This window comes from Pituophis catenifer, unplaced genomic scaffold (genome assembly GCF_029215685.1).
Source record: "Pituophis catenifer annectens isolate HBS135680 unplaced genomic scaffold, rPitCat1.0.hap2 SCAF_14, whole genome shotgun sequence".
Taxonomy (NCBI): domain Eukaryota; kingdom Metazoa; phylum Chordata; class Lepidosauria; order Squamata; family Colubridae; genus Pituophis; species Pituophis catenifer.
The window spans coordinates 9,913,782-9,934,373 of NW_027256894.1; the positions used below are offsets into that span (position 1 = coordinate 9,913,782).

General features: G+C 40.9%; 1 protein-coding gene across 1 annotated transcript in view; it reads right to left on the reverse strand.

Annotated features, from left to right (window-relative positions):
• Nucleotides 1-3,599: 3,599 nt before the first annotated feature.
• Nucleotides 3,600-20,592, reverse strand: part of ADAMTS17 (ADAM metallopeptidase with thrombospondin type 1 motif 17) — a 179,507-nt gene continuing 162,514 nt past the window's right edge. The window contains exons 21-24 of the mRNA XM_070953589.1: nucleotides 13,897-14,101; nucleotides 9,483-9,635; nucleotides 5,752-5,929; nucleotides 3,600-3,771 (exon numbers count right to left, since the gene is read on the reverse strand). Of these exons, the coding sequence (XP_070809690.1) occupies nucleotides 3,620-3,771; nucleotides 5,752-5,929; nucleotides 9,483-9,635; nucleotides 13,897-14,101 (688 nt within the window). The 3' untranslated portion in view covers nucleotides 3,600-3,619. The remainder of the gene's footprint in view (nucleotides 3,772-5,751; nucleotides 5,930-9,482; nucleotides 9,636-13,896; nucleotides 14,102-20,592) is intronic.

The window sequence follows — 20,592 nt, forward strand, 5'->3', positions numbered from 1 at the left end:
AATCAACCCATGGAACAGAAGTTGCCTTCGGAAGTTGTGGGAGCTTCATCCCTGGAAGCTTTCAAGAAGAGACTGGACTGCCATCTGTCAGAAATGGTGTAGGGTCTCCTGCTTGGGTGGGGGTTGGAATAGATGACCTCCAAGGTCCTTTCCAGCTCTATATTGATTGATTGATTGATTGATTGATTGATTGATTACAGTAAATTAATTTTGAAGATTGGTTTTTGGTCTGCTGGTGGTGTTTCTTCTCAGCCTCTGTGAAAAAAAATGCTTTAAGGACAATGAAAGATAAAATTGTGACTCTTCCCGAGTAGGGCAGTATCAATAATTTACTTTGAATAAACTCCACATATTGCAAAGAAAGGCACGGCTTGTTGAAATTTTGGAAAAAATACATTTATTATTTAATTTTTAATATTAATATTTATTTTAAACACAATGAAGCTTCTTTCATTTCCATTTCATTACTCTTTTTTTAAAAAACAAAATTACAATTGGTTTTATTCAGCTTGACTGTATTTCTGTGACCAATTTTAACCAGCACCAGGAAAAAGAATTAGAAGTATTATCTTGACTATAGTTCATATCTAATCGTTTTTAAAATATATATACATTTTTGCTCTGTACTGAACAACGTAACATTACATTATTGCCTTGTATTAGAATAAAATATCAATATTCAGCTGCAAACAAATTTTTTAAATTACAAAGGGAGAAAAAGTTAGCACCAAATGACAAATTGTGCAACTATAAATGTACAGTACTTCATGGAACAGTACATAGAATAAGGCTTTGTCACAGTGGAAATATGACAATGCAGGAGTGCTGAGCTGAAAATTAACAAATAAAAATATTGCTTTAAGTAGAATGAAAGGCACAAGTGTCTATGCCCTGCCCCCCAACTGTAGAACTATTTACCGTATTTTTCGGAGTATAAGAAGCACTGGAGTTTAAGACGCACCTTAGTTTTTGGGGAGGAAAATAAGAAAAAAGCTGACTGGGGGTGGATCGGCCTCCAGGAATACCCCCAATCAGCTGTTCCCAGAGGTGAATTTTAGCAACAGGTTTGTTGGTTGTGAGCTCTGTGCCTTTATTTATTTATTTATTTATTTATTTTTGCTTTTTTTTCTGACGTTTCAGAAAAAAATTTTTTTCTGCCTTTGAAAGCCTCCAAAACAGAGCTTTTTTTCTGAAGCTCTGTTTGGAGGCTTTTTTTCTGAAGTTTCTTTCAGAGGCTTTTTTTCTGAAGCTCTGTTTCGGAAGCTTTTTTTCTGAAGGACTATCTGTACTCTGTTCAATCTCCTTTCTTTGGTATTGGTACATAGATTAACCTCTTCCGATCTGTTGGTTATTGTGTCATTCTCCAGATTTGTTAACATAGTTTGGTGAGAACTTTTACTGATTCTTTTTTTGTTGCTTGCCATATTATTTTAGATAAAAGCCTTTCAGAGGCTTTTTTTCCTGAAGCTTCTTTCAGAGGCTTCTTTCAGCCTCTGAAATCTCCGTTTGGGAGGCTGGGCGGGGCTACATTCAGAGTATAAGACGCACCCAGATTTTCACTCTCTTTTCACCCTCTCATTGGTTATTATACTCCGAAAAATACGGTAGGTGTTCCACCATGAAACTACAGGTAGTTCTCGACTTACAACTATTTCTTTAGTGACCATTCAAAGTTACAATGGCATTGAAAAAAGGGGCCCATGATCATTTTTCACACTTGCAACCGTTGCAGCATCCAGGTAATCAAAATTTGGATGCTTGGAAACTGACATGTACTTATGACGGTTGGAAGTGTCCCAGGACCATGATATCACCTTTTGTGATAAGCCAAAGTTAATGGGAAAGCCGGTCCTTATTTTGAAGTTATGGGTGCTATCAAGCAAATGAAATTTTCTATGGTCAGTGCTGCAATCTTGTTGAAATGTTTCATGCCACACGTATAGGTGGTAGCCCTCGACATACAAGAGTTCGTTTAGTGACCAATGTTACAACGGAACTGACCCAAAAAAGTGACTTATAACCGTTTTTCACATTTATGGCCACGGCAGCGGCCTCTCCCTGCTCATGGGATCAAAGTTGAGATGTTTGGCAACAGGCATGAATTTATGATGGTTGCAGTGTCCTGGGATCATGTGATCACTTTTTGCGACCTTCTGACAAGCAAAATCTACGGGGAAGCCAGATTCTCTTAACAAACATGTATTCACTTAACAACTGTGTCAAGAAAGGTCATAAAATCGGACAAAACTCCCTTAACAACTCTTCTCGCTTAGCAACAGAAATTTTGGGCTCCACTGTGGTTATAAGTCAAGGACTACCTGTATAAGTGATATATATAACTATATTGTTGCAAATGCACATATCGGATCAGATGCATTTTCTCCACAATTTCTGAGTCTGGACTGACAGACAGCAAAACCTTTAAACATGATCTGGTTTTAACTTATTGACTGTGTAATAAAATATTTCAAAATGGGCTTACAAAACAATTCATCTTTTATTTATTATTGTTGTATCAAATATTTCAGATGCATTAGGCTACCACTTGTCAGAATTCCCATTTTAGCTGAGGCTGGAAACTGTGGTCTAAAATAATCTAAAATAGTCTAAAATATTAAATAGAACCCCAGCCCAGAGAAAAATTAATATAAATATATATATTTTAGGTGAGAGAGGAAAGATGGCTATTAATTAGGGTTTTTTTTAAAAAAAAAAATTCTCTGAAATTATACTTAGTGGAGGATTGAGGGGCTACAGTAGATTTCTTTCAGAAGCTTCAGAAGCCTTAAACCTGCTGCTTTCCGCTTTCTAGTAACATTATATAAGATTTCATTTCATTAATGGTTTTTCCCTTTCAACCATCCAGAGATGCAGACAGAGATATTATTCGCCTCAGGCTTATCTGCAGAGGTGCGTTACGTCTCCAGTCAATTTAATTGCTCTCCGAATCTTTTCCTTAAAAAATAAAAATTAGAAAACGGTGACAAGCCATCCAGTGGCTTGTGCAATAATCTATATATTAATGAAACCAAAAAATAAAATAAAAAAAATGCAGCCATGTCAAAAGTATCATAACGTTGTACAGGATCGGTTTTTGAGATGAATTCTTTTTTTTTTCTTTTTTCTTTTCTTTTCTTTTTTTTTGTGGCGATCTTGCTTTCATTTCATCCAGTCTGCAAAAAGGAGCATCAAGTCCTATTAGGTAAGCCCTGAAATTCATTGGTTGTGTGAGTAACTTGTGTTTGTAATGAAAAAGATATTTTGCATTTGCAATTTTCGGATGCGGTCGACCTTGCCGAATCAAGTCGAGGTCCGTCTCTGTCAAGCTTCTTCTTTTCAATGTCCAGCCATGCGAAAGGTGATTATGGCCTTTCCAATGTGATATCATTCACACTTGCATTTCAAAAGTAGATGACCTCTCTCCATAGAGGCTCTATATAGTTAGCTGTCATGGCTATTAGCCATCAATAGACCTCAATTCCCCTATAAATTTATCTAATCTAAGCTGAAATAGGCATCGCCACGTCTTGTGGCAACGAGTTCCATAAGTTAATGATATATCGTAGGAAGAAGTACAAATGAGCTATCAATTCCCCTTAAGGAGCCGTGGCAGATTTCATTAACTCTTCTGCTGCATCTTGCTTGCATAGAAGTCTCTGCAGGTTTGACAGCAGCGCTGGTACCATCTCATGTCCTGACAAAGGTTTTTCTCCCGGATCACTCGACAATAAACGGCCCACTGGTCTCCCGTACACTTGTATGTCAGGGCGGCTTTTAAGAAAAGGCAGAGAGAAGATTGGAACAAGAAATTAGGCCGTTGTTTTACTTTAGGTAAAGGTAAAGGTTCCCCTTACACATGTGCTAGTTGTTCCTAACTCTAGGGGGCAGTGCTCATCTCCGTTTCAAAGCCGAAGAGCCAACGCTGTCCAAAAATGTCTCCGTGGTCATGTGGCTGGCAGGACTCAATGCCAAAGGCGCATAGAACGCTGTTACCTTCCCACCAAAGGTGGTCCCTATTTTTCTACTTGCATTTTTTACGTGCTTTTGAACTGCTAGGTTGGCAGAAGCTGGGACAAGTAACGGGAGTTCACCCCGTTACGTGGCGCTAGGGATTTGAACTGCTGACCTTTTGATCGACAAGCTCAACGTCTTAGCCACTGAACCACCGCATCCCATTGTTTTACTTTAGGAAGAGCATAATTCTAGAGAAACTGCATAGTGCTATCTATCTGTGTTCTGACCCAGCTCCCAAACATGACAAATCCTCTGTAGTTAAATCAATGATTCCTTTATCAGGAGCGCCAGCAGCCCCGGCAAAAAGTTTCTCTCTCAACATAGGCTAACAAGTATGTCCAGCAGGGAGATGGATAGATGTCTGCCACATCTCCACCCCCTGCCTTTTATCCCCAGAGCTAGGGTGGGGCTTCACTAGCAGCGGTGGCTCTTCCATCCCAAGGACCGGCCCATAGATTTCCACTGCTCTCCTCTCCGCTACCTTCTGCGCATCCGCACATCAGGCACTGGACCCAGCTGTTCCTCCTCTTCCTCATCAGCCATCTCCAGACCTGGGGGCTGTTGACTCACCATCTGAGGGCTGATGGACGGCCCAGGCTCCACCTCTGTCTCTATCTCTGACAGCTCAATTCCCTCCTCCCCCTTGGAGCTCTCAGGTTGCTTTGATGCTGACCCTGACTCCCACACCACCTCATCTGATTCGGTTGCTGGAGGGCCACAACAATCTGTCTATCCTTCCTGCTATCATCTGTTCTCTGCCCACCTGCCAGTCCTTCCTTCCTTCCTTCCTTCCTTCCTTCCTTCCTTCCTTCCTTCCTTCCTTCCTTCCTTCCTTCCTTTTTTCTGTCTAACAGAATAACAGAATGATAGAGTTGGAAGAGACCTTGGAGGTCTTCTAGTCCAACCCCCTGCTCAGGTAGGAAGCCCTATACTATTTCAGACAAATGGTTGTCCAATCTCTTTTTAAAAATTTTCAGTGTTGGAGCATTCACAATTACTGGAGGCAAGTTGTTCCACTGATTAATTGTTGTGTCAGGAATCTGTCTGTCCATCGATCCATCGATCCATCCATCGATCCATTTATTTTTTTTAAATTTGATTTATATGCCGCCCTTCTCTGGAGACTCAGGGCGGCTTACAATGCATTAAGCAATAGCCTTCATACTTTTGTTTATTTATACAAAGTCAGCTTATTGCCCCCACAAACTGGGCCCTCAATTTACCTACCTTAGAAAAGATGGAAGGCTGAGTCAACCTTGAGCCTGGCGAGATTCGATCTTACTTTAATTGCAAACAGCTGGTGTTAAATTATAGTGCTCTGTCTGTTGAGCTATCCAGGCTCCTATCCATTGATCCATCCATCCATCCATCCATCCATCCATCCATCCATCTCATTTCTATCTAGCCTGCAATGATCTGTTTCCTGATCTGGCCAATTCCAGTTGTCTTCTGAATCAGGATATGATTCTAGGAATTGGATTCTCAACAACTTCCAACTTCAAAAGTGTGCTGTGTATATTATTTTCAGTGCTTCCTTACATTACATTTTTGGGTGGAAAACCTTCCTTGGTGAGAAAAGAAAGGAAAAGCTCATTGTGCCAAGTCATAACAAATGTGAGACTCAATGGAGGGACACTGCATTTTTTTTTTAAACCCGGGCTTCTTAAGTTTGTTTTGAGAGAGGAAGATGACAAATAAAGAATTCAGAATTCAAAATCCAGGGGAAAGCATACTGACCGAGTCTTGGAGAGGTAATTGTGTTGACATTGATTTTCTCATTGCAGGCCTGTTGATGACACTGTCGGTAGGCTGCAAGTTTGGAGAAGGTGGGACACTCGTTGCCGTGGCGACCTGTGACTTTGTGCATGCACTGGACCACACGGGACTGAAGACCTTTGCCGCATGTTGAGGAACACTAGACAAGAGATTAACCATCATGATTTATGTAATGCAGAGATATAACCGAGGCAGAGGCCCATTGGAAGAGGACATTTGATCGATTTGATTTATATCAGGGTTGAAATCTAGTAGGTTCTGTCAGGTTCTGGAGAACCGGTAGCGGAAATTTTGAGCAGTTTGGAGAACTGGCAAATACCACCTCTGGCTGGCCCCAGAGTGGGGAGGGAATGGGGATTTTGCAGTATCCTTCCCCTGGAGTGGGATGGGAATGGAGATTTTGCAGTATCCTTTCCCTGCCATGCCCACCAAGCCACCCACCAAGCCATGCCCACAGAACCGGTAGTAAAAAAATTGGGATTTCATCACTGATTTATATAAATCGGGTGTGTCAAACTCAAGGTTCAGGGGCCGAATTCGGCCTACGGAGTGCTTAGATCTGGCGCGTGGGGCCACCCTGGAAACAGCAAAGGACCGGCCCGCGGTGCCTCTGCCAGTGAAAATGGAGCTCCGGAAAGCCGCGTGCAGCCCTCCCAAGCTCTGTTTTCGCTGTCAGAGGGTTGCAGGTGGCCGTAACAGCTAAAAACGCAGCTCGGGAGCCCGTTTTCACTGGCAGAGAGCTCAGGCCACCAGAGCCCCCCCCGACATATATGACGTCAAGCTGGCCACACCTACCTTGGCCACGCCCACCCCGGCCACCCAAGGTCAAACACAACCCTGATGCGGCCCTCAATGAAATCGAGTTTGACACCTCTGATATAGATAGTCCTTGACTTACGACTGGTCACTTAGTGACTGAAATGACAACAGGCTAACAGGTAGTCCTCGACTTACGACCACAACTGAGCCCAGTTGCTAAGTGAGATAGTTGTTAAGTGAGTTTTGCCCCATTTCACAACCTTTCTTGCCACGGTTGTTGAGTGAATCCCTGCGCTTGTTCCGTTAGTAACATGGTTGTTAAGGGAATCTGGCTTGTCGCAAAAGGTGGATTACATGACCCCAGGGACATCTGAATGTTGATCATGTGACCGTGGGGATGCGGCAACAGTCGTTAAGTGTGAAAAATGGCCATAAATCACTTTTCTCAGTGCCTTTGCAACTTCGAACGGTCACTAAATGAACTGTTGTAAGTCGAGGACTACCTGTACTTGCGGGAGGGGTACTTACGACCCAGATTCAAAGTTCTGATAGTCGCCTCCCCCGGTCATGTGGATGCTCAGCAACCAGGCCACTTATCTGTCTGTTTGCAATGTCCTGACTCCATTGACAACTGTCTTGCTTAGCAACAGGTGTTTTGGGCTCAATTGTGGTCGTAAATCGAGGACTACCTGTATTTACCCATCCGGCGAGGTAGACAGGGGAAGCTGCAGAAGTGGCTTGGTTAACACTGTAAAGAATAGCAATAGCACTTAGACTTATATACCGCTTCACAGTGTTTTTACAGCCCTCTCTAAGCAGTTTACAGAGTCAGCCTCTTGCCCCCAACAATCTGGGTCCTCATTTTACCCCACCTCGGAAGGACGGAAGGCTGAGTCAACCTTGAACCCGGTGAGATTCAAATTGCCAAACTGCAGGCAGCCGGCAGTCGGCAGAAGTAGCCTGCAGTACTGCACTCTAACCACTGTGCCACCGTGGCTCAGAATCCATGGCTACTGAGTTAGCTTCTACCCTGCAAAGTTCTTTGGCCATGGCTGATAGTTCCCCTTGTATACAGATCCACCAAGCTGCAGCTTGCAAATCAGGAAGAAGGTGGCTTGCGATGCCTTCTCCCCCCACTTCCCCCCCAAAGATTTAGCTTCCTCGCCTCCCCATTGCAGAGACCACTGGAAGCCCTTGCCAGACAGCTCAGCCACAATTAGGGGGGCATTCGTCACTCCCCAGCGGCGATGAATGACTGCTGATCCCTTCTCAAGGGAGAAGACAAAAGCGGGGTTATTCTAAAAGGAAATGAGAATTTCCCCGGGTTTCACAGGTCCTGCTGGGAGGAATCAGCGGCTTGCCAGGATTCTCAGAGGCGGAAGACAAGACTGCAACTGGCAGCTCCTCTCGTCAGGGGAGGGCAGGTGGCTGGAGGCAATTTTTCAAAGGCGCTTTATCACCAGTGACAGGGCTTGGCAGCCTCCCCGCATTCTGAAGATGTCCTCCCTTTTGCTTTGCTTTGCTTTTTTCTCAGCCAAGCCCTTGCTGATGCTTCTGAATGGCGTTCCGGTTGGAACAGGAGTGCTCCCAGAGCTGGGTGGAAAGACTCCGCCGTCAGGTGCACAACGTGGAAAGAAAGCAGGAGTCATTTCCCAGCTGGGAAGCCTGGAACCTTAGGCTGGCGGCCAGATTCCCAGGCCTGCCCACCACCCAGGATGGGCTGGGGGCTGCCCGGGGAAAGGGGGCTCCTTGCCTACACGGGCTATGCCTTTGAAATGCGCTTATTGAATCTCCTGATTCAAATCCACGGAGGCCATTCAAGTCAAAACGGGGTCTGCTCTCTCCCCTACCCCGAGTCTTCTAGAAAATAAAAAGTTTTGCGGGGTGACGAGGGACCCTATTAAGCTGACCCTTACGTCAGCTCGTAAGTCTCGGTTTCCGTCTTTCTTCCCACGAACTGGCTAAGCAAGCAGGGGTCTTTCAACATTAGCTGAAGTTGGAATGATAGGGAAGTGGTCACTGATAGTTTCCCAAAGGAGGCAGTGAATGTGAAATACTCCCTAAAGGACTGATAGCAGAATATAAATGCCACTTAGTATGAATGCTTGAGAGCACAATTATTTTGTTGTCCAATAATTTTGGTCCTCCCTCCTTTCTTTTCCTTTCTTTTCCTTTCTTTTCCTTTCTTTTCCTTTCCTTTCCTTTCCTTTCCTTTCCTTTCCTTTCTTCTCTTCCTTTCCTTGTTTTTCTTCCTTTCCTTTCCTTTCCTTTCCTTTCCTTTCCTTTCCTTTCCTTTCCTTTCCTTTCCTTTCCCCTTTCCTTTCTTCCTTCCTCACACTAATGCAGATATTTAATTTCCTTTCCTTTCCTTTCCTTTCCTTTCCTTTCCTTTCCCCTTTCCTTTCTTCCTTCCTCACACTAATGCAGATATTTAATTTCCTTTCCTTCTTTCCTTTCCTTTCCTTTCCTTTCTTCTCTTCCTTTCCTTGTTTTTCTTCCTTTCCTTTCCTTTCCTTTCCTCTTTCCTTTCTTCCTTCCTCACACTAATTCAGATATTTAAATTCCTTTCCTTTCCTTTCCTTTCCTTTCCTTTCCTTTCCTTTCCTTTCCTTTCCTTTCCTTTTCTTTCCTTCTTTCCTTTCCTCCATCCTTCCTCCCCTCCCTCGATGATCAATTCTAATTCTTAGTGGGTTAATTAAAACTATTGTGGCTTTTATTCTATTTGGTTTGTATGCGCCAATATGTATTTTGTTATTGGTCTTTATTCTTATGCAAAACAAGTTGTAAATGAACAAATGTATTTCCATCCCTCACACTAATGCAGAAATTACAGACTAGAATTAGAATGAAATCATATTCAAAAGACATACTGATTGATATCACTCGCTTCAAATTATGTTTTGTTTTCTTTTTTAAATAGCAGGCTGCCTGACCTTGGACCATTCTCCGGTTTTCCATTCATAGCATCCCGTATGATCTTCGCACTCTTCTTCGTCCCTCGGCCTCGTTGCTGCATCACACTTTCCTTGTGGGTTGGTACACATGACTTTTCTCTTCTGTTTTCCCCTTCCACAATCAGAGGAACACTGCAAAAGAGAGCGTTGAAATTTGTTGAATTGGACTTGAAATATTTAGAAGCAGTTTCACATTCTTTCAAATGTCTCTTAAAATACCATTATCTTCATGGGTTTTTCACAGGAAGAAATATAGGTAAAGGTTCCCCTCACACATATGTGCTAGTCGTTCCTGACTCTAGGGGGCGATGCTCAACTCCGTTTCAAAGCCAAAGAGCCAGTGCTGTCTGAAGACGTCTCCGTGGTCATGTGGCCGGCATGACTCAACGCCAAAGGCGCACAGAATACTGTTACCTTCCCACCAAAGGTGGTCCCTATTTTTCTACTTGCATTTTTTACGTGCTTTCGAACTGCTAGGTTGGCAGAAGCTGGGACAAGTAACGGGACCTCACCCCGTTACGCGGCGCTAGGGATTCGAACTGCTGAACTGCCGACCTTTCGATCGACAAGCTCAGCGTCTTAGCCACTGAGCCACACCAATGTTAATGTCAGATTGTACTATATTTAAATTAGATAAGCATAAAAAGATTACTGCCAATGCATTGTGTTTGGAGAGAGGTGAGAGTTCCCCAGTACCATTGTAGCAGTTATCTACTTAACACATCAGGACTGACCTTAAATCTGTCGCACACATATGTGTTCTTTGGAAGAAGAACTGAGATTATATATTTTTTCTGATTAAGCGGAACTTTACGTTATTAATTTCAGTTCGGTCATAATTGATTATAAACTAAATTCTTTCAAACTTGGCATGTTGCATAAACCAGACTGGATGTAAACAAATAGGGATCTGTGGCCATCAGGAATGTACTTTATTTAGCCTGTTCTGCATGATGGAAACATCCTTTTTTTTTTTAGTAATAATTTCACTAAACAGGATATAAAATACAAAAGAAATGAAAGTATGAAATGAAATGAGAAATGAAATGGCTTAGGACCTGGCTATTTGCGGGACCGCCTGCTACCACAAATAGCCTCCCACCGACCAGTACGCTCCCATAGAGAGGGGCTCCTCCGGGTGCCGTCGGCCAAACAATGTCGACTGGCGGCACCCAGCGGGAGAGCCTTCTCTGTGGGGGCACCTACTATCTGGAACGAGCTCCCCCCCAAGATACGGAGGATTCCGGATTTGGGTACCTTCCGTCGCGCGCTTAAGATGTTCCTATTCCATCAAGCTGGCCTGACCTAAACTTTTCCTCTTCTTAAATGGGAATTTTAAATTTGGTTTTAAATTATTGGGGTTTTAAAATGGTTCAGCCAAATTTATTTAATTTGTTTTATCTCCATTTTAAATTTTGTATTTATATGTTTTATTTTATGGCTGTTCACCACCCTGAGTCCTTCGGGAGTAGGGCGGTATACAAATTTAATAAAATGAAAAATAAAATGAAAAGTAGTGGGAAAAAAGGGGAAGAAAATGGGAGAGAAAAAAATGTTAACGTGAGAAAAGCTAAGCATTGATTTTCAATTCTTTTTAGCACAATAGAATAAGATAGTAACATTAGAGCCTCAACTTTTTTTTTTACTTTTACACACGACTGTAATACGTACTAGCCATTTCTTTAACAACAAAACTTATTAAAACAAAACCCCAAATCAACGTTTCCATTTTCCCCCTGTCTCAAGCACAACATCCAGCAGCAATTTCCAAGCAGAAACAAAGCTGGATGTGTTCTTTTCTTTGATTAAAGCAGTTAATTTAGCCATCTCTGCTAATTCCATCACATTTTCCGGCCATTCATCCATTGCAGGAATTAAAAGTACCCGTATTTTTCTGAGTATAAAATGCTCCAAAGTATAAGACGCACCTTAGTTTTGGGGGAGGAAAATAAGAAAAAAAAAATTCTGTCTCTGTCTACCAGCATCCATCGGTATTCATCTGGCTAGTGTGTGAGAGAGTCGAGGGCTGTTTGGAAACTGAAACAGTATTTGCTGTGTGAGCAACAAGCAAGGAGTCTGGGCGTGACTTAGGTCAACTGTTCTAAAGCTGCATGCTGTGCTGATCTCTGAAACTGAAACTCCTCTCCTCTGCTTGTGTTTTGCTTGTATTTACTACCATTTTGAAAACCTGCTTTTGGTATTGTATATTTACTTCATGTGTTAGGTAAAGGTAAAGGTTTCCCTCACACATATGTGCTAGTCATTCCCAACTCTAGGGGTTGGTGCTCATCTCCGTTTCAAAGCCGAAGAGCCAGCGCTGTCCGAAGATGTCTCCGTGGTCATGTGGCTGGCATGACTAAATGCCAAAGGTGCACGGAACGCTGTTACCTTCCCACCAAAGGTGGCGCCTATTTTTCTACTTGCATTTTTTACGTATTTTCAAACTGTTAGGTTGGCAGAAACTGGGACAAGTAACGGGAGCTCACCCCGTTACGCGGCACTAGGGATTTGAACCGCTGAACTGCCGACCTTTTGATCGACAAGCTTAGCCACTGAGCCACCGCGTCCCTATACTTCATGTGTTATATTATATATAAAGAGAAGTTATTGAATCCTGCTGGATCAGTTACTTGTTTGTGCTTTCTGGATGCGATTGCTGCTGCAAACTCTGACAGTCCTTGCAGCAAATAGCAAACAGCTAACACCCCCTCCCCTTCTATGGGTCACCGATGAGCAGCCTGGATCCAGCACTGAATAAATAGATGGAGATAGGGAGATCTCTGTGAGCATTTTCTGGACATGCTCCAAAGAAAGCATCTCCATTTAGAGGGGTCCAGGTTAAAAGCAAGCCCCATCATGAGGCTCATCGCAGCGAAGGGCAGATCTCAACATGCGTATCTCACCATCTTTCTTAGAAAAGAAAATGTGTTTGTTTTTTTTAAAAAAAAGCCATAATCCAGGCAGACGTGACTGCGGACCCTGCGGATCAGGACATGAATGACAAGTGTTTTATGAGCCAGCTAGCAAGCAAACAAACAGGCTCTGGAACACTACAGAGCAACTGGAAAATGGCTTTAACATTCTCTCCCCTCTCTTATCCCTCCCTCCATCCATCCCTGGAAAGCCTGGTATCTAATTTCATGACCTCCTGGTGAAAATTAATATATCTTTGTGTAGTGCAAAAGCATAAATGTAAATTTTGGCTGGAAGGCTTCTTTAAGTTATTTGTTTTTAATTAGTGTCCTCCTCTCGAATTCCACAACCGCCCCCAGTGGGAAACCCCGGCATTTTAATGGACATATTCAACTTTTAAGTTGTATTTGTTCCAAAGGTTTTTTTTTTTCCCAAAAGGCAACTGGAGTTTCTTGGGGTGTTTTTTTTCTTCTTCTTTGAAACGTTGCGCTTCTCATCCAAGAAGCTTCTTCCGTTCTTAAAAGTTTTAGAACTCTTTAAAAGTTTTTAGAACTGAAGACGCTTCTTGGATGAGAAGCAAAATATTTCCCAAGAAAAATCCAAGAAACCAGTGGTGAAATCTGGTTTGCTACCGGTTCGCTGGCTGTGCATGCACGCTACACGCCAAGCACATGCTGTCTGCAGGCATGTGCAATACACACCAAGAGGAGGCTTGGGAAGGTAAGTAGAACAGTGGGGAGGGGAATCAGCTGTGGAGTGCGATCATTGGAACAATTTTTTTTTACTTTTTTAAAGCATTCTTTTACTACCTATTCGCCCAAACCGGTAGTAAAAGAATGCTTTAAAAAAGTTTTTTTAAAAAAAAGGTTCTGAGGATTAGCTGAGCTGAGCAACTTTTTTTAAAAAAACTTTTTAAAGCATTTTTTAAAAAAAAATGCTTAAAAAGTGAAAAAAATCGTTCCGATGATTGCACGTCCCTCATCTGATCGTTGGAACTTCTTTTTACATTTTTTTTTACTACCGGTTCGGCGAACCAATAGCATTTTTCACTACCAGTTCGGGTGAACCGGCCCGAACCGGTAGCATTTCACCCCTGCAAGAAACCCCAAATGCTTTTTGGAAAAAGCACCATATTATTGTTGTTGTTGTGATCCTGCCCTTTGTGTAATCTCAACACATTAACTTTAGCAAATATTTAGCTACATACATACACTGGCCTGGCCTAACTCCCCATCTTTTAAATTTTTTAAATTTTTTAATTTGTGATTTTATAAATTGGGTGTTTTAATCTGTGTTTCGGCCGAAATATTTAATAATTTTAAGGGACTTTTTTAATATTTGGATTATCTGTATTTTATCTTGGCTGTTCACCGCCCTGAGTCCTTCGGGAGTAGGGCGGTATAGAAATTTGATTAATAAATAAATAAATAAAAATAAATATCCCAATGATCTGCCCTTCCTTCTACCAGACTGGAAATACCTTAGACCATTCTGAAGCTTCCCAAATAGAAAGACAGTCTCGCCCTTCGCAGCTCTGTATCGTTGCTGGCTTGGGACCAAGGCAGTAGAGATCTCTCGTGTTGACATAGCTCCCGTTCTGCAGTTGATAGACACATGTCACTCCCCGATGCTGCAGACCTTTGGCACAACTCGAAGAGCAAGGACTCCACTGTACCGTAACCCACCTGTTTGAACAATCAAGACAAGGACACCAGGACAGTCAGAATCCTTGTAAGGAAGAGATGCTAGATAACTCATGATCCATTGGGCCATTGTTTCAGAGCTATTTCCTTATCCGTTTCCTCAACATCTTCAACAACGGCAGAGCTCCTAATGTATTGGAAAAGTTCTTAATAATTAGATAAGATTAACAGAGTTGGAAGGGACCTTGTAGGTCATCTAGTCCAGCCCCCCGCCCAAGCAGGTGACCCTACACCAGTGATGGTTAACTTTTTTGCCGCCGCGTGCCAAAAGCGGGGGGGAGTGCGGGAGGGTCACGCACATGCGTGCCCACACCATAATTCAATGCACCCAGCCCCCCCGTGCATACGCACATGGCCCCCCTGCTCTTCCCCTGCTTTTGGCACGCGATGGCCCGGTAGGCCCATTTTTCGCCCTTCCCAGGCTCCCCAGGCTTTCTAGGAACCTGGGGAGGGCGAAAACAGCCTTCTCCTTATTTATTTATTTATTTATTTATTTATTTATTTTGTCGCATTTCTATGCCACCCAACTCCCAAGGGACTCTCTTCCCCCCTCCCCTCAGAGGCCGGAAATGGCCCGTTTCCCGATTTTCAGTGGGACCGGAAGGACCGTTCCTTTCTAGGAACCTGGGGAGGGTGAAAACGGCCTTCCCCATCCCCCCAGAGGCCCTCCAGAGGCCGGAAACAGCCCATTTCCTGACTTCCGGTGGGCCCAGAAGGCCCAAAAATCAGCTGGCCGGCACGTACATGCATGCTGGAGCTGAGCTAAGGCTCACATGCCCACAGATATGGCTCTGTGTACTACCTGGTGGCACTCGTGCCATAAGTTCACCATCACGGCCCTACACCATTTCTGACACATGGCAGTCCAATCTCTTCTTGAAAGCTTCCAGTGATGAAGCTCCCACAACCTCCCAAGGCAACTTCTGTTCCATTGGTTGATTGTTCTCACTGTCAGAAAATTTCTCCTTATTTCCAGGTTGAATCTCTCCTTGGTCAGTTTCCATCCATTATTCCTTGTCTGGCCTTCGGGTGCTTTGGAAAATAGCTTGATCCTCTCCTCAAATATTGGAAGACTGCTATTATCATGTCTCCCCTGGTCCTTCTCTTCACTAGACTAGCCATGCCCAGTTCCTGCAACCCTTCATCATATGTTTTAGCCTCCAGTCCCCTCATCATCCTGGTAGCTCTTCTCTGCACACTTTCTAGAATCTCAACATCTTTTTTATAGTGTGGTGATTCAAGCTGTCCTGAACCAATAAATATCAGGACTTGACCATCGGAAACATTTTGTGACACGTTGGATTACGGAAAAAACGTTTTATTAAATATGCCAGATTCCATGGGAGTCGTGGGTTCAGGATTTTGGATACAATTTAGCCTACGTGAAGCACCTTGGTTCAAAAATGACAAACCCTTTCCAAATGAAGTTTACAGACAAAGAAACATGAGAGCTTCAGCAGCATTCACTTTGTGCTTTATCGCAGGGCAGATGTGATGCTCGGTCTTACTCAACTCTGTGCAATTAGACTATCTCAAAATCTGCCCATATCCAATTTTGGAGGCTCGGTGTTTGAAAGCAGAATTAGGCCCCATCAGTTGGGAACCTGCAGGGCTTGGGGACATGCCTCGATCTCATGTTGCATCCGTTGACAACTCCTGAAACCAAGCACATCTTTTCCCAGGGCTGTGTGGCAGCTGCGAAGGGCAGCTGTGTGATCCTGGGAACAAAATACAGCTGGATGAACACATTATTGACTGGTGCTACCTGAGTGTCTCCCACCCCAGGTGCCTTTTGAGTCTGAAGTACTGCACAGCACTATTATATACAAATATAAGCAAATTTAATTCTAAAATTTCCAAATTTAATCCTCGTGTGACATTCTCAGATGCCCCTGAAAACATCTGCTTGCTCCTCAGATGATTTAAATGGGATCTATGCAGTAGTGAAATCCAATATGATAAGAATCATATTCTTAAGAAATGGGAAGAAAATTGGGATTGGAATGATAATGGGGAAGTTAATTATGGAACAGTTTGGGACACAATGAAAGCAATTTTTAGAGGAGAAAGTATTAAATTATCAAGTAGGAAGTATAAGAATTATAAAGTAAAAATAGAGGAAAAGAAGAAATTGATAAAAGAACTGGAAAATAGATTTCTAGACACTAAGGATAGGAAATTATGGGAGGAACTTAAAAAATTGAAAAATAAACAAATAGCAGAAGATACAGAAATAGTTAAAAAAAATTTAAGCTATTTAAAAAGAGATTTTTTTGAATATGGTAATAAAAATTCAAAATTATTAGCAAGAATGGCGAAAGATAAAAAAGAAAAAAGAGAAATAGGTGTCCTAATAGATGAAAAAGGTAAGAGATGTTATAAAAAATTAGAGAAATGTGAAATTGTTAAAAAGTTTTTTCAAGAATTATATCTTAAAAAAGAAATTGATAATTGTAAATTAAAAAATTTCTTAGAAAAATATGGTCAGAAGAAAATTGATAATAAATATAAAGAAAAAATGGAAAAGGATATTTACCTCTGAGGAAATTAAAGATGTGATTCAGAAGCTAAAACTTGGAAAATCTCCAGGTGAGGATGGGTTACCAGCAAAATTTTATAAAGAGTTTAAAGAAATTTTGATCCCAAAATTACAGAAATTGTATAATAAGATATTACATGGAGATTATATTCCCATGTCCTGGAATAGAACAATTATATCCTTAATCCCGAAACCAGGTAAAGATCTAGGAAAAATTGAATCCTATCGGCCCATTTCCTTGATTAACCAAGATGCTAAGATATTTACTGCAATTGTAGCAAATAGATTGAATAATTTTATAGATAAAGATATAAACCATAATCAAGTAGGTTTTGTTAAAGGGCGTTATATGTGTGATTTAGTTAGAAGAGTATTAAATGTTATTGATATTGCTGAGAATAATGGTGATAAGATAGGTATTCTTGCCTTGGATATTTTTAAAGCTTTTGATTCTATACAATGGGATACTATAAAAGAAATGATTTCTGCATTAGGATTTGGTAATAAATTTATTCATATTATTTCCAAATTGTCCCAGAGGGGTACGGCAAGAGTGAAGGTAAATGGTATATTTACACAAGATATAAATTTGGAAGCAGGGACAAGACAAGGTTGTCCTCTGTCTCCGACCCTATTTTTATTAGCAATGGAAATTTTAACAACTTTGATTGAAGAGGATTCAGAATTAATAGCCTATAAAGGCGTCAAAGTTAATTTATATGCAGATGACACTCTTGTCATTTTAAATAATATTACAAATGATATAAAAAGAGTTCAAATACATTTGGAAGAATTTGAAGATATGACTGGTTTGAAAATAAATTGGGCAAAATCAGAATTATTAATGGAAATTGATAGGGAAAATAAATTAGAAAAATTACAAAATCAATTTGGAATTAGGATAAAGGATAATTTAAGATATTTAGGTATTATACTTTCACTTAAAATTAAAAATTTAAAGAAACTAAATTATGACATAGTAACAAAAGAAATTGAAGAGAAAATTGGGAGATATAAAAAACTCAAGTTATCTTGGTTTGGTAGAGTAACTTTATGTAAAATGATGTTACTTCCTAAATTTAACTTTTTATTCGAGATGCTTCCAATTTTTTTAACCGAGAAGGACATTGAAGTATATCAAAAAAAATTAGATAAATTTTGTAATGGGGATAAAAAACCAAGACTGATTAAGAAAATGTGGTATCAGAACCAAAAACAAGGTGGTTTAGGAATTCCAAAATTATTAAACTATTATAGAGCATTTAATATAAAAACAGTAGTAAAAATTTTAAAAGGAGATGTTAAACTTTGGGGTAATTTGGAAATGAAGGAAATAAAGAAGTTTGGTTACAAATGGTTTTTGGAAAATTTTAAAGGTAAGGTTAAAATTTGCAATTATTGGTTAAAGAGTTTGACTAAAAATTGGGACAGAGTAGCAAAAAAATTAATACCAGACGCATTGTATTTAGGTAAACTGAAAGAGAATTGCCCAATGAAATTAAATAGTAACAGAGAGAGGATTATAATAAAAGAGAAAGTGGAAACAATTAGTGAATGGTTGAAATTTATAGAAAATGAAATGAGGAAAGAGGAAATTTATGGAAAATTAAACATTAATTGGTTTGAAAGAATTCAAATGAATAAATGGAATAGGAAATGCAAAGAAAGGAACGATGAGAGTAGAAAGGAAACGGAATTTGAAAATTTGACATCTCGAATAATAAAAGATGAAATTGGGCCAAAGGGATTAGTTAGTAAAATTTATAAAATTATTAACTCTGATAATAATTCACAAAGGGTATTGAAAGAGAATTGGGTAAAAGAACTGGGTATTGAAATTTCTGATCAAAATTGGAATATGAACTGGGTTAGCAGAATAATGAGGACATTATCAATAAGGATTAAAGAACATAATTATAAAGTTATTTGGAAGTGGTATTTGACCCCAATAAGACTTTTTCAAATGGATAATAAAGTGGATAAAATGTGTTGGAGATGTAAAGCAGAACTCGGGACATATGCTCATATGTGGTGTAAACGTAATGGGGTTGAACTTTTTTGGTCTAGGATAGAAAATGAAATATTTGAAATAATTAAGAAGAGGGTCAAACTGAAATTGGAAACCATATTATTATTAATATTGAATGAAACAACATTAACAACTGGAGAAAGAGAATTGGTGAGGATTTTGGTTACAATGGGGAGAATTATAATTGCTAGATATTGGAAATTAAATGTTGACTTAAAATTAGAAGAATGGTACAATGAAACATGGAAATTTGCATTAAATGATAAATTGACTTGTGATATTAAAATTAGAAGTGGTATATATAAAGAAAATGTTTTTTGGAACACTTGGCAACCATTTGTGGACTTTGCACTTGGGAGATTGGATGAATCGGCACCAGTACCTTATCAAAGAGATTTCTGGAAGAATTGAAGACTTCAAGTTCCTAAAACTTCCTTTCCGTTTGTATAGCACATTGGGGGAAAAAAATTTTTTTTTCTTTCCTTACTATTGATTTTTTGTATTGATTTTTTTTCCTTTTTGTTATTCCTTAACAATAAAAATATAATAAAAAACTTAAAAAAAAAAGAAATCCATTTTTTTTACTACCGGTTCTGTAGGCGTGCCTTGGTGGGTGTTGCTTGGTGGTGAGCGTAGCAGGGGAAGGATACTGCAAAATCCCCATTCCCTCCCCACTCCTGGGGGAAGGATATTGCAAAATCTCCATTCCCTCCCCACTCCTGGGGGAAGGATATTGCAAAATCTCCATTCCCACCCCACTCCTGGGGGAAGAATATTGCAAAATCTCCATTCCCACCCCACTCCTGGGGGAAGGATATTGCAAAATCCCCATTCCCTCCACACTCCTGGGGGAAGGATACTGCAAAATCCCCATTCTCTCCCCACTCCTGGGGGAAGGATATTGCAAAATCTCCATTCCCACCCCACTCTGGGGCCAGCCAGAGGTGTTATTTGCCGGTTCTCTGAACTACTCAAAATTTCTGCTGCCGATTCTCCAAACTGCTCAAAATTTCCATTACTGGTTCTCCAGAACCTGTCAGAACCTGCTGGATTTCACCCCTGGATCTATGGTTCTAGACTAGGGTTCCCCAAAGTGGACCAAGTCAACCCCCAAAGGTTTATAGGAGTCTCCAAGGGGACAGTAAGTGTCCAGGGGTCAAGATGTGGCCAATAAATGATAAAAAGTTGATTGGGATAATTTTGGGGATCTCTGTAGAGCTCCATAGTTTGAGGAGCTAACAGTGAGACTCTTATCCAGGGTCTGATGTCAGCCATCAGTGAGAGTGCCTTGAATTGTCTATTATTACTGTTATTGTTCACAGTACTATTTGTTAGAATAGTGTTTACGAAATGATTTTTATACAATACTGTATGTACAATACTGTACATACAATACAATACCTGGGGGATGATTAATAATCTGAAACTTTATTAAGGGGTCAATGAGTTGAACAGGGACAATCCCTGTTCTTGACTATGTCTAGAGTCTAGAACAAGGACCAATAAGCTTTGGTGGCGCAGTAGTTAGAATGCAGTACTGCAGGCTACTTCTGCTGACTGCCGGCTGCCAGCAGTTCAGCTGTGAAGTTTCCGAAAGATGCCCTAATTAATTCATGAGCCATGAGCCGAACTTCAAAAGAAATACAGTCATTTATTAGGAGCACCATTTCGGCAATATTCGGATGCAGTTAGAACTAATCCCACGTAGATTTACGTTCCCCTATGACCCTGTCTCTCCCCTCCTCTCTGGCCATGTCATAAATCACATTCTCCAATTAACCACTTTGGCTGGCTGTGAAATCCAACACCCTCCTTCTGATTGCGGTCAGGAAGAATGTATGGAATGCACTTCAGTTAGGGAAATCAATCAGCTCTATCAGTTCTCCTTCCCTCCTGCTCATGGCA